The sequence below is a fragment of the Sphaerodactylus townsendi genome, linkage group LG14 (genome assembly GCF_021028975.2).
Source record: "Sphaerodactylus townsendi isolate TG3544 linkage group LG14, MPM_Stown_v2.3, whole genome shotgun sequence".
In the NCBI taxonomy this organism is placed as follows: domain Eukaryota; kingdom Metazoa; phylum Chordata; class Lepidosauria; order Squamata; family Sphaerodactylidae; genus Sphaerodactylus; species Sphaerodactylus townsendi.
In genome coordinates, this window is record NC_059438.1 from 12,118,319 (window position 1) to 12,131,901 (window position 13,583).

At 44.8% G+C, this 13,583-nt stretch overlaps 1 protein-coding gene across 1 annotated transcript in view; it reads right to left on the reverse strand.

Moving 5' to 3' along the window:
* The window catches only part of SLC6A2 (solute carrier family 6 member 2), a 37,361-nt gene that overhangs the window by 19,806 nt on the left and 3,972 nt on the right, over window positions 1–13,583 (reverse strand). The window contains exons 3-6 of the mRNA XM_048516065.1: window positions 8,581–8,712; window positions 6,658–6,898; window positions 3,667–3,805; window positions 2,116–2,250 (exon numbers count right to left, since the gene is read on the reverse strand). Coding sequence (XP_048372022.1) covers window positions 2,116–2,250; window positions 3,667–3,805; window positions 6,658–6,898; window positions 8,581–8,712 — 647 coding nt within the window. The remainder of the gene's footprint in view (window positions 1–2,115; window positions 2,251–3,666; window positions 3,806–6,657; window positions 6,899–8,580; window positions 8,713–13,583) is intronic.

Below are 13,583 nucleotides of genomic sequence, written 5' to 3' on the forward strand. Positions count from 1 at the left end.
AAGCTAGGCATTTTTGCACCTAGGATTAAGGCTGGGAAATAGCTAGATATTTGGGGAGGGGGTGGAGGGTGGAGAGGACAGAGTTTGAGGAAAGAAGGAATCTCAGCATGGTACAAAGCCATGGACCCCCCTCTCCAAAGGGATCATTTTCTCCAAGGGAGCTGATCTCTGTCGTCTGGAGATCAGTTGTAATTTCTGGAGATCTCCCAGTCCCATCTAGACATTGGCAACCCTATTAAAGTTGCAGTTACCAAAACCTGCCACTCTGCAAGACAGCACAGTATCAACTTCAGTCGCACAACTGCATACTGCCACTCGCCCAAACTATCCGTTGCTACGAATAGAGGCCCTTTCCGCACAGACACTTTGAAATGTTTTGAGGCAGGAAATAAAACGTTTCCTCCGTAGAGTTCCACATTGTTTTTGCCTGAAAATGTTTTATTTGCAGCCTTAAAATGGTTTAAATGAGTGCCTTTTAAAAATGATTCTTGGGTTGAAATGTTTTCAAAATGTCTCCAGTTGCCTGTCGGGTCCCTCTAAGACATTTCCCAAGCCTCTCTGCTTTCCCTGAGCTTGGTGTTATTTTCTCAGCTCACTCCTTGCCTCTTGCTCATTTTTCCTGCAGGGTTGTTGTTTTTTTTAATTTTTTCCTGTAGGTTTCTTTACGGAGGGGGCTACTCCTTGAAGGAAAGACTGCAGAAGGTGCAGAGATGCAACGTTCTCAAACAAAAAGGGGTAAAAAAAAGTGAGAAAACACAAAATGCCCCCCTGGAATCATTTGGAGGGATGAGTGCTGACATACATCCCGGTAAAGGAAGAGGAGACTGGAAATTTTTTACAAATGTTTTGGAGGATTTATGAAGAAAGGGCCATTATTTCCCAGGTGGTGCCAGCCGGTCTCTCGTTCTTTGGCGTCATGGCATTGTGAAGATTATCAAGGCATGTGGGGTGGTTTAGAATTCCTCCTTGCCCACAATAACCTGCAGATTTACAGCAGAAGGAAGACAATCCGCAAATCTTAGACTTCACAGGAAGCTCCTCGCTGCAGAAAATGACCTAGAGACACATGAGTAGTTACTGTGCCTTCTGTTTGTGAAAGAGACATGCAGCCTCAAACCCTAAAGACCTCTGTCTGCACACAACAATGCCTTTGCGGAGCCAAAGATGTTATATGACTTCCTGCCTGTAGGATTTTTAATTGTCAGTCATTGTTCGTTTTCAGATAATTTTGGAAAGACCAGAGCCAGCTCCAAATGGTTGCAATACTGGACATTTGCTAGGGTTGTAAAACTAGAAGACATCCAAGGCCCCATGTTCATGTTAAACCGAGCAGCCATTCATGTTGCACAAAGCCTGAAGCATGAGCAAATTCTCCATTTGTCAGTTCTGCACCTTTAAGATTGCCCGGTTCCTCCTGGGCCACCAGAGGTGGGAGGGATGGGGTCTATATTTGCCAGATTTCCCATGGTGGGCAATGGAGACAAGACCCTAAAGGACTGATGGGAAAATTTCCAAAGATGGAATAGCTGTGGACAGGGCTGATAATTCTCGTTTCCCCACAAAAGGAGGAAAAATCCACTCCTAGGCCCTTTTTAGCACAGGCCAATAAAAGTGGAGGAAGGATGGCTTTGCACAGATGGCTGTCCCGTGGAGAGCCAGGATGTTGGCCGGCGTGCGCGCCTTCACATGAGGTGCATCATTTTTGTTCTTCCCTGCCCGCTTTCCCCCCCTGCAGTTCACAGGCAGGACTGCCCCTGCGCCCCCCGGATCATGATATGGCCCGTTTCCCCTGCATGGCTCTGCAGATGGGAACCGGGACAGGGGTTTTCGAGAATCACATTATGTGCGATTCTCTTGTTTTAATGCGGCCGTTCACTCAGCTGTGGCCGCAAGCTGCATTAAAACAACAGAATCGCACATAATGTGATTCTTGAAAAACCTGGGTTAGGGGAAAAACATGGAGCAAATCCGTGTTAGGATTGGGATCTGTGTGAAGCCCCCCCCCCCCCAGATTTTTTACTGGTGTTATCCCAGTTTAATTGCCCCGTGCGCAAAGTGCCATAGGCTATTCGGCCAGCTACCTTGCTCATTACAAAGCAGAAGCTGAATGCTTACTGTGGCTTCTTTTAATCTTTCAAAATCTATGTTGAGGTACGCTTTTATTCCATCGAGGGCACCGGGCAAAGTTAGTCCACGGATTAACAGGACAGATAAAACGAGATAAGGCAAAGTGGCTGTTATCCACACCACCTGAAAGAGAAGATCGACAGGGAGATTATTAATCCATCAGTTGAGCAGCGATATGATGATGATGAATTCCTTAGTCACATTTCAAAGAAAAAAATGCCAAAAATTGCAAAAGGGAGTGGGGGGGATACTTTCCATCTCTTGATGAAAAAATCTGAAGGACAATGACAATCCAAAATGAAAATATATCTAGCAGTCATACAAGAGCATCACATACACATGTGAAAGCTGTGGAAATATGTGGGAGTTTTCCAGTTTCTTGTATACTCCCCCAATCACACTAATCATATTTACAGCCCAAACCTTTTTTTGGGGGGAATGGGATGATAAAGGTGGCGGGGGCTGCTCAAGCATATTTACAGCCCAAACCTTTTTTTGGGGGGAATGGGATGATAAAGGTGGCGGGGGCTGCTCAAGCATGTTTGCCTCCTTCACTGACAGAAGGGGCACCCTTCTGAGGGCCAAGAGAGGGCAAACACACCAACGTCCGGGAACCCTACAGCTCCTCGGTGGTGAAACCCAGAAGTGGGTGCCACCATGGAGTTGGGGGCGGGGGAGGGCCAGATGGGGCTGAGAGAGATCTGAAAGTAACCTGTGACCAGCTCAACGTCACGCAGCGGGCTTCATGTGGAAGAGACAAATCCGGTTCACCAGATAGGAGTCCGCTGCTCATGTGGAGGAATGGGGAATCAAACCTGGTTCCTCCAGATTAGAATGCACCTGCTCTTAACCACTATGCCACTGCTGCTCCTTTTGTTGGGAGGGAGGGATCACTGGCAGAAGATGGCAACAGAAGGGAACAGGTGAATCTCCCTGGAGGAGAGTTCGAGAGATTTGGTGCCATAACCAAGAAGGCCCTCTAACAGGTTGCCACCTGCCTAATCACAGAAGGTTGGGGCACCTGAAGCAGGCCCTCCAACATTAACTAATAGTTGGGTAGATTCATAAGAGATTAGGTAGTCCTTCACGTATGGCGGTCGCAAACCCTATAAGCAATGCTCCTGGTAAGCTGCGCAGCAGCACAAAAGTCATATTGGTGCTGTGCAGATGGGATGACTACCTAGTAGGGGGAGCGCTTGCAGAAGTGGTAGGATTCAAATAATTTAACAACTGGTTGTTTACAAGCACCATTTTAACGACCGGTTCTGCTGAAGTGGTGCGAACCGGCTGAATCCCACCACTGGCTTGCAGGCAGCTCAATTCTGTGCAGAGGTATGGAGCGGTTAGATGAACTGTTGCCTACAGGGTTTGAAAGCTGGGGTGACTACCCCCTCTCTTGGGGATGCACTAACTACTTTTCAAATTCAGCCATCCATCCATCCCCCCCCCTGAAATATTTAAGTAACCAAAAAGGGAAGGGTCATACAAGCAGGTGGTGGTAGGCGCCAAACCTGTAAGGGCCTATCTTCAAACCCGTACCTTTCCCGATGTCTTCACTCCTTTCCACAAGCTGAAGAAAATAATGATCATCACCAACAAAAGACACAGCAAGAGCTCCCATCGGGGGAAGCCAAGGTCCCCAATCCCGTGGCTTTCATGAAGATGCAAAATTCGTCGTCTGACCGAAAGACAGGGAGTAAACAACAACCACACTGTATCATTAGACCAATCCAGCTCTCCATGTTTTCTGCACAGTGTTTAGGGCAGCATTCATAAGTCTCCCTAAATGTTATCTCACAAAGACAATCTTGCATAGTAGATGAGTCTGAGAGTGTCTAGGCCAACAGTCAAACCAATTTCACCCAATGGTTCTCCTCACTGAACATTTTGAATATGAAGCCTCCATAGGAAGCCCCCATCTAACTGAGAAAAAGAAAAAGGGAATAAATGAATGTCACAGGATTTCAGAAACACTGGCCCTTTCCACACAAACCGGATAACACATTTTCAGGCAGGAAATAAAAAGTTTCCTCCATGGCGTTCTGCATTATTTTTATCTCAAAACTTTTTATTTCCTGCCTAAAAACGTTTTATTTGCATGCTGGGTTTTTTTGAAAATTTTTTGAAAACGTTTTGAAAACATTTTCACTTGCTGTGCGATCTCTTAAAAACGTTTCCCACACCTCTCTGCATTTCCCAGACTTCCTCATTGGCACCATTTCTAAGCTCATGCCAGCCACCTTACACTGTATTTCCATCAGTTTTGTTTTATTTTATTTTGGGGGGTCGTGTCTATATAGCTATGTAGACATGACCCCAAAAGAGTCACAGCGCAAGGCTTTGAAGCTCTGTTGCTACAAATCGAAGAAGTTAAAGGGGAAAAAACCAGGAATAACCACAAAATGGTGACCAGGAAGTGTTTTTGAGCGGGTGAGTATGGACAAACAGAGTTTTAAAAAAACGTTTGCAAAACATTTTCAGGGGCTTGTGCAGAGTGGGCTGGTGGCCTGTAGCTTCATATATAGAATAGGATTATTACAGACACAAACACAACACCAGAAAGAATGGAGAATTAGATCTCTCTCCACTGAGAATTCTCTTCTGAGCCGTGTTGAAAAAAGTATATTCGGCATGACACTGTTAAAGGACATGAAGTCTAAACAGGAAACTGAGTTTCAAAGACCATGACGTAACTTGATGGGGTGTGCCCATATTGTTTTTTAGCCTTGGCTTTTAAGAGTGAGCCAGACCAAATAAACGGAACACCCTGATCCTAAGCACGCTGCATAGATGCCAAAAAGCCCATTGATTCGAGCCACATGAAGTTTATGGTTTGGGATTAAAACAGAGCCGCACGCTGGACGCTGCCACCACTTATTGCACAAAGATCTGTTTGAACGGCTGATTTCCACAAACAGTCAAGGAAGAAGAAGAGTTTGGATTGATACCCCACCTTTCTCTCCTGTAAGCAGGAGACACAACGTGGCTTGCAAGCTCCTTTCCTTTCCACTCCCCACAACAGACATCTTGTGAGGTAGGTGGGGCTGAGAGAGTTCGGAGAGAACTGTGACTAGCCCAGGGTCACCCAGCAGGAATGCAGGAGTGCGGAAACACATCTGGTTCACCAGATAAGACTCCGCCACTCAGGTGGAGGAGTGGGGAATCAAACCCGGTTCTCCAGATTAGAATCCACCTGCTCTTAACCACTACACCACGCCGTGCATCACATTATAAGATTGTTTTGGATTGTGCTGCTTCATTTTGCAGGTGTGGAGAATCAGGGGCGTAGCCGATTGCTAAACAAACATACTTTGCCAGGAGGCAGAATGAATCCATGTTTTATTGTCAGGTCACCAACTTGAATTGAGACAGCCAATTTCCAAAACTTCCTCCTTGTATTACTTTTTTTTTTACACTAACAGAGGAAATGATGGAAAATGCTCTGTTGTCAAAAGTGACTATCTTACAGAAAATAATAAAGACTTACACCTACACAGGCTAATACTCCCTGTCATTAACAGACTCTTGGTTGCCGTTGTTCCCTGGCAAGTTATTATGCTCATGTTCTTGAACTAAATAATAATTTAAAGAACATTATTTATTAATAATATCTATTAAATGTTTAATTTGCCTCAGAAAGGCATTCTACAAAGGAAATAATGTAATCACAGAAAGTCGTGCGAGGGGAAACTTTTTATAAAAGGGGATAAGGATGCAATTCGTTTGTGAGAAATTTTAGGAAGCTGTTTTTTTCTCTTCTCTACCCCCACGACTGCTGGTGTCGGGCAAGTCGAAGGGAAGCATTGATCTGCACTGGCCCATTCCACAGAATACAAATAAAACATCCTCAAGATGTTTAAAGAAATGTTTTGGGGTGGAATTCTGCACAGTTCCCCCTCCCCCCCCCAAAAAAACACACTGTTTACAAGACATTTTATTTTCCCACCAAGCACTTTATTTTGAAAATGCTGAACTAGTAACCTTTTTTCCCCTTGAAGTCACTTTGAAAACGTTTCCTGTTTGCAGTGCGGAGAACAGGAAACATTTTTTGTTTAGATTTGATCCAGAAATGGCCATGGATTTTTTGACAACATCAAGCGCTTTAAAACAATGTCTGCACGCTTCTTAGTGCCAAAGGTGGAACAAGAATTTGAGATTCCTTAGTCAAGCTAGTGATACCTTGATGAAACCTGAGAATTCACAGTTATTTCTGGCGTTAACCAGCTAGGGAAAACTAGGGAAAGGAGCAATTATTCTTGTGAATGGTCTGTTCCCGACTCAATATGTTGAATGGTCTGTTCTTAATTATGTGGTGTTCTAGGTAATTAAATTGACTTGAAACACAAACGCCATCTGGACAGTTATGATGTTTTATTGGATGTTTATTATTTATTGTTTATTGGAATGTTTTTATGGATGCTGTGTACCACCCTGAGCCCAACAGGGGGAGGGTGGCATATTAAATCAAATAAACAAATCAAGCCCAGACCTAGCACAACTATCCCTCTGGGACTGGAGAACCAAACTTACTCATAAAATTCTGCGGCCGGTGTGTTCTTGTATTTGGAGTAAGCGGTGCTGCCGGCAAACAAGGACACGTTGACGAGCCTGGGATCTGTGCAGTTGGGGCTGTTCCAGGGATGGTCACACCTCGTCCAGGGAAGCTCCCCCAGCGTGAAGGATGAAAACAGATAATACAGAGACCAGGCTATGATAACGTTGTAGTAGAAACCCACGTAAAGTGCTATGAGTATCACAGCGTAGCCTGTACCTGAAGACAAACAGAAACCAGATGAAGGAAGTCATATGCTGTATACCCGTGGTGGCGGACCTGTGGACTCCAGATATTCATGGACTACAATTCCCATCAGCCCCTGCCAGCCTAGCCAATTGGCCATGCTGGCAGGCACTGCTGGGAATTGTAGTCCATGGACATCTGGAGTGCCATAGGTTCACCACCACTGTTGTATACCAATCAAGACAATATTTTTAAGAAGAAGAGGAGGAGTAATCTTTGGTGTTTAAATGACCCATGGATCTCACCAGAGAGATCTTCAGAACATGGCCCATTAAACCTGGACACAGCCTGATATTTATTTCAACTGCATGCCACCCAAGTAGCTAAAATCACTCCTCAATCCAGTAATTTGAGTGAGCGCTTCCTGGTTGATTGCCGGGTGTATTCTTCGCACTGGATGTGAAAAGAGGAGGTCATTAGCCCGCAAGATTTCAGAGCACTGCCATTTACAGCTAAAATTAGCCAGTCCTTTTTTTTTATCTTTCTTTTTTGTCTTCTCTTTTGCGGAGGTGATCTTTTTTTTAATTACTGTTAATGAGAGGTAATAATAATCCATGTTAGAGACTCCAGGATAACCAGAGCTCGGGAAACCTGGCTGTGAACTCAGTCAAGGAAGTCCAATTTTCAACCTTCCCAAGCTGACGTGGCAAAAGGAGCACATGACGACAGACCCCTCAATAAGTAAGGGGAGGCAGAAACTGTTGGGCAAGCTGAATGGCAACTATTTTCACTTTCAGTGACTTCTACAGATTAGACTATGGTCCAATTTAGCCCATCTAACTGATAGGAGCTCTTCCAGGCTTTGGGCAAAAGTCTAGTCCTGACATCTGACCCTTTTAAAAGGAGCTGTTTGCCCCAGATTAACTTTTGGAAATGGGTCTTAGGAAAGCTAAAAATGAGGTTCACCAATGAAGAAGAAGAAGAGTTTGGATTTACTAAGCTAAGGAAGTAAGGAGACTCAAGGTGGCTTAGAAGCTCCTTTCCCTTCCTCTCCCCACAACAGACTCCTTGTGAGGTGGGTGGGGCAGAGAGAGTTCTGAGAGAACTGCAGGGGCGGAGTGCACTCTGCGCCCCTGCCATGCCCCATCCGCTTCCACCCCACCCTGGAACGCCACTGGAATGCCCCCACCATGCTCTTGCCACTCCCCTGGGAAGAGTGAAGTCCTGGTGTCTTGGGTGTGGCTGTTGTAATGTCAGCTCACCTGCCTCTCAAAGCACTCCTGTCGGATGGCCATCTAGCCTCTCTTTAAAAACCTCCAAAGAAGGAGACTCCACCACACTCCCAGGTAGTGCACTCCACTGTCGAACAGCCCTTAGTGTCAGGAAGTTCTTCCTAATGTTTAGGTGGAATCTCTTTTCCTTCACCTAAAACCCATGACTCCTGGTCCTAGTCTCTGGAGCCACAGAAAACAAGCTTGCTCCCTCACCAACAGGACATCTCTTCCAATATCTAAACATGGCCATCATGTCACCTCTTAACCTTCTCTTCACCAAACATACGCAGCTCCCCAAGTCTCTCCTCGTAGTGCATCGATTCCAGACCTTTGACCAAGAACATAGAATCCCTAGCCTTGAAGCCCCCTTCAATGCAAACAGAGGAGATTATTCTGTATCTGACGCCTTCAAAAGATCAGAGTTGGAAGTCTTGGATTTACCTTTAAAAAGTGGGCAGATTTTCCATACAGTAGCAGCACCTTCTCTGTTATACTGGCCCAGAGCTAGTTCCATATAGAACAAAGGCATCCCAGCGATGATGAGGAATAGTGTGTAAGGGATGAGGAAGGCACCTGGAAAGACAAGACCACAAAACAGATCGTAACTTCTGGCCAGCTTCTCTTTGGGAAAGAAAGCAGCATGGTACAGTCCAACCTTGTCAGACCTCAGATGCTTAATGCAAGTCAGCACTTCGAAAGGAGGTGACCAAGAAAGATTCTGCGGAGGCAGGCAGTGACAAACCACCTCTGCTGCTCACTTGCTTTGAAAGCCTTTTGCTGGGATTGCCATGAGACTTGATCTCCAGACATATCTACTATCTGGAGGGAAGGTGGAATGGGATAGCCCTATCACACCAGATCTTGGAAGCTAAGCAGGGTTGGTACTTGGATGGGTAACCACCAAGAAAGGAAGGGAAGGAAGGAAGGAAGGAAGGAAGGAAGGAAAGGAAGGAAATAAAGAGCCAATTTATGTTTACACAGAAATGGGGGCGGAGAGGGGAATAGCCTTTTTTTTTAAGAATCCCTGAGAGTAATTATGTGTTCAGGTAAAGTAAAATGCTTAAAACATCTCAAAAGGAGCTCTAGGCGAGAGCCAGGCTGCTGTTCGAGGGGATTAATGTACAAGCCAATAGGAGGTCGATGAATTAAAGTTCCGCCAGGAGCAGAATCAAACACAAACGCAAACTGCTCGAGATAACACTTGAGGTTTCTCTTGCTGTGAGCCAACATCAGCCTTGTTTGAACTCATCAGTGGAGCAAAGCAGCCTGAACGAAACCAGCTCCTGTAGGATCTGGCTTTTGCTCACCCACAGCGGAAAGGCCTGCTTCTGGTGCTTCTCCCATCTTTCTTTGAAAGCACAGGGCACACCGGACAGGTTCTCAAAAAACGATGGCCACGTCGTATCATCCCATTTTGCACTGGTGGGCTGAGATTGCCTGGGCCAAAGCAGTTTCAAAACAGATTATTCTGTGTGTGCGGAAGGGGCCTGCCTTGAGACATAAGAAAAACTCACTCCACCAAAAAAAAAAAATCTCCTGCCCCAATCGAAGGATTTTTTGAGACACCTATAACATATAATTAATGTCCCTTATTTCAAACATCACATCATCAAAACAGCCTTCATTTTATAAGCCTGTCATCCAGCAAGCGGGCTTTTGATGTTGGCGGCACAAGTCCCGATGGAGTAGTTCGGATGGAGTGAAGCCATTTGGGATCTCAGTGCGGATTCTCCATTTCTTATATGGCCTCCTTTGACCACCTACAAGGCACTGCAGCTCCATACGCTGAGAAAAAGCTTGGCCAGAGATGCAAAATTGCATCCAGCTGGCTCGCCTTTGATCTTCCTATTACTTTCGAGTGCTTTGTCCAACCACTTCCTATTCCAGCTGCTGTTGTAACACATGTGATCTTTATTTTACATCAAAGTGTTTGTCTGTAAGTCTTATCCTGAAAGGCTAAAATGGGCAAGAAAAGACCCTATAGAGAACTCTTCAGATCCTGAAAGACCCCCGAAGACTTCAGAAAGGGAGAATATGAAAACTGGATTGTTTCTTTTCTCGGTTAAATATGACTGCAAAGGCTAAAACCATGCATTTTGCTAGATTTTAAGAAATCGTCTTTGTTAAATTATTTCCTCCAGAAATCAAACAATTCATTTAGCTCTATTCATTGTGTCAAATGATACATAGAGCTAACATTCATGGAGTCAAATTATCTTGTTATCAAATGGAAGCTACTGGGTTCTGCACTACACAGAATTCTTCGTCGGGAAAATATATAATCAATGCTACCTGGTGAATACATCTGTATAACTCAAAAGCTTGTTCACGTTTCATGCTGTAAGAATCTGGCCCCATACAAGACAGCAAAATAAGTAGGTTATTTTGAATATGGGATCCAGCTAGCCTGGCCCACCCTATTGCAATCTGAGAGCAAACCTGAAAAGTAGGTCCATATTAGAATGAGAGATTTGAATGTACTGGATTCTATCCTTCCGCGGTTGGTAAAATAAGTACCCAGCTTGCAGGGAGTAAAGTATAGATGACTGGGGAAGGCGATAGCAGACCTCCTTGTAAACACAGCTCGCTTAGTAAACATTATGATGCCATGTCATCCCATGGGTCACTAATGACTCAGGCTGATTCCGCACACGCAAAATAATGCACTTTCAAGCTGCTTTCACAACTGTTTTTGCCATTCCGCACAGCTTCAAAGAGCCCTGAAAGCAGCTTGAAAGTGCATTATTCTGCGTGTGCGGAATCAGCCTCAGTGCTTGCACTCAGGTCTGCGTTAACCTTTACCTACTCTATGCTGTGAAATGACTTCTTGTATAGCTCAGGAATTTCTTTCACAAAAGGCCTCAAAATAACTTCTAGTGTGTGGGAGGTGTCAGCAACTGACTTAAAGAAGTATAAATCTTCTTTACGTTAATCATCGTAAAGTATCACGGCTCTACCTTGTAGCCTGGGGAAAATAGTATAACAAGAGGCAAGGTTTTCCCAAGATCCTGGAAGATGCAAGGGGATCTCTCAGTGCCCCATCCCACAACAAACATTTCTCCCCGCTAAGCAACATATACTTCCCTCTCCAGCTAATCAGCAAGGAAACCTTTGATTATTATTTTAGTTGGCCTGTTTTGGAAGAAGATCCTAGAAAAGGGATTAAAATCAGGGTAGATGTTATAGGAGAGCGCAGTTGGTGCAAGCTTGGCTGCTGATCCAGGAGAAAACTACCTTCCATGCCTCCACCCTGAATTTTCCCATATTTATTTACTTACTGACATTATTTATAGTGTGCCTTTTTCGCACAAGGTGGGTGAAGGAAAGTTGTGTTCCTTTCTCAAATGTGGAGAGAACACAATTCTTTTTACTCCACCTTGTGTGGAAAAGGCATGGCTTCCCAATTACAAACCCCTTCCTGCTTTTCCCCATCAGTGAGTGAATCAAGAGAAACACTGTATACAGAGGGAGGGTTTGCACTGCCCTAGATTTTATTGTCTTAAACGGGAAGAGCAAAGCAAAAAGAAACGACAATTCTTTCTGCATGTGACCCAGTAGATTTTGAACAAATATACATATACTTCAACAATCTTAATTTATATTTAACTAGACCAAATTCTCTTATCAAATGGAAGCTACCAGGTTCTGCACTACACAGAATTCTTCGTCGGGAAAATATATAGTTAATGCTACCTGGTGAATACATTTGTATAACTCAAAAGCTTGCTCACGTTTCATGCTGTCAGAATCTGGCCCCGGAACAATTCAATATTTAACTAGACCAAATCCGGAACAATTGGACCCCAGTTCATTCCAGAACCAACTGCTAGCAGGTCTATAGTGGGACATATGTTTGAAGGGAAGCAGTTTCAAACGCAGCAAGCTCTTGTTTCCATAGGCTAAGAATAGCACTCTGGAAGCAAAAAACGACAACAAACCTTCCTGTATTACACACATGCTAACTAAGCAGAGTATGAACAACACAAAGCAACTCACTTCTGGGTAAAAACATGGGTGTGATGTCACCACGTCAGGCAATGCTCTGGAATTCTCAAAAAAAACTCAATCATATCATAGGCCCCTTCCACACATGTAGAATAATGCACTTTCAATCCACTTCCACAGTTGTTTGCAAGTGGATTCTGGTATTCCTCTCAGTAAAATCCAGCTGCAAAGTGCATTGAAAGTGGATTGAAAGTGCATTATTCGGCATGTGCAGAAGGGGCCACAGATGTATTGTCGATGGCCTAAATCACTGGGGTGTTGTGGGGTTTCCAGGCTGCATGGCTGTGTTCCAGTAGCATTTTCTCCTGATGTTTCGCCTGAATCTGTGGCTGGCATCTTCAGAGGATCATAGAGTTTGAGGGAAATTCCAAAGCGTTACTAGATATTCTGACATCACTTCCACGTTTTCATCTGAAAAATGACGTCGACAGTGTGATGTCACTTCTGCGCCTTGCTCCACCTCCAATTGTGGGAAAAGTTCTTGCATACAAAAAACAAATACGCACAAAAAAATTTTTTTACAAAAATCACACACAAAAAAAATTGCACAACAGCAACCCAAAATGCCAAATTCAAATCACCACAAAATTTTCCATGTCAAATCTTTTCCATGGTCCCTGTCATCACCTGGCAACTGAATATGGCAACCGAGCTGGTCTAACGCTGCCTAATTCGTTCTTCACCCTCCTTCTTCCTCTGTCCTTCGATACTCATGCCAAGAGTTCTCCATCTGTCTACCATGCACTGAGCCACCAATATGTGACTGGCCAGAGGCCCAAAGAGGCTTGTAGAAGGTTTTTCCTCCAGCAAACAAGAACAAGATATTGTGCCGTCAAGAGCAAGTCAATCTCTGCAAAGATTAGAAGGGCCGGACTCGAAAACATGAAGCTATCTATTGTCGAAGGCTTTCACGGCTGGAATCACTGGGGTGCTGTGTGGTTTCCGGGCTGTATGGCTGTGTTCTAGCAGCATTCTCTCCTGACGTTTCACCTGCATCTGTGGCTGGCATCTTCAGAGGATCTAATATGCCAGCCACAGATGCCAGCCACAGATGCAGGCAAAACGTCCGGAGAGAATGCTGCTAGAACACGGTCATACAGACCAGAAACCACACAGCACCCCAATGAAGCTATCTTTTCCTAACCCTGTCCATGGGGTGTGTATGGGGTGGGGGAGCCAGAAATCATGGTGCCCACGCCCCCCACCTTCATACAAACACCAAAGTGTCTACATAGTGCAAACATGCAAAGGAAGTGCCCACACACATGAAGAAGAAGAGTTTGGATTTATACCCCACCTTTCTCTCCTGTAAGGAGACTCAAGGTGGCTTACAAGCTCCTTTCCTTTCCTCTCCCCGCAACAGACACCTTGTGAGGTAGAGGGGGCTGAGAGAGTTCTGGGAGAACTGTGACTAGCCCAAAATCACCCAGCAGGAACGT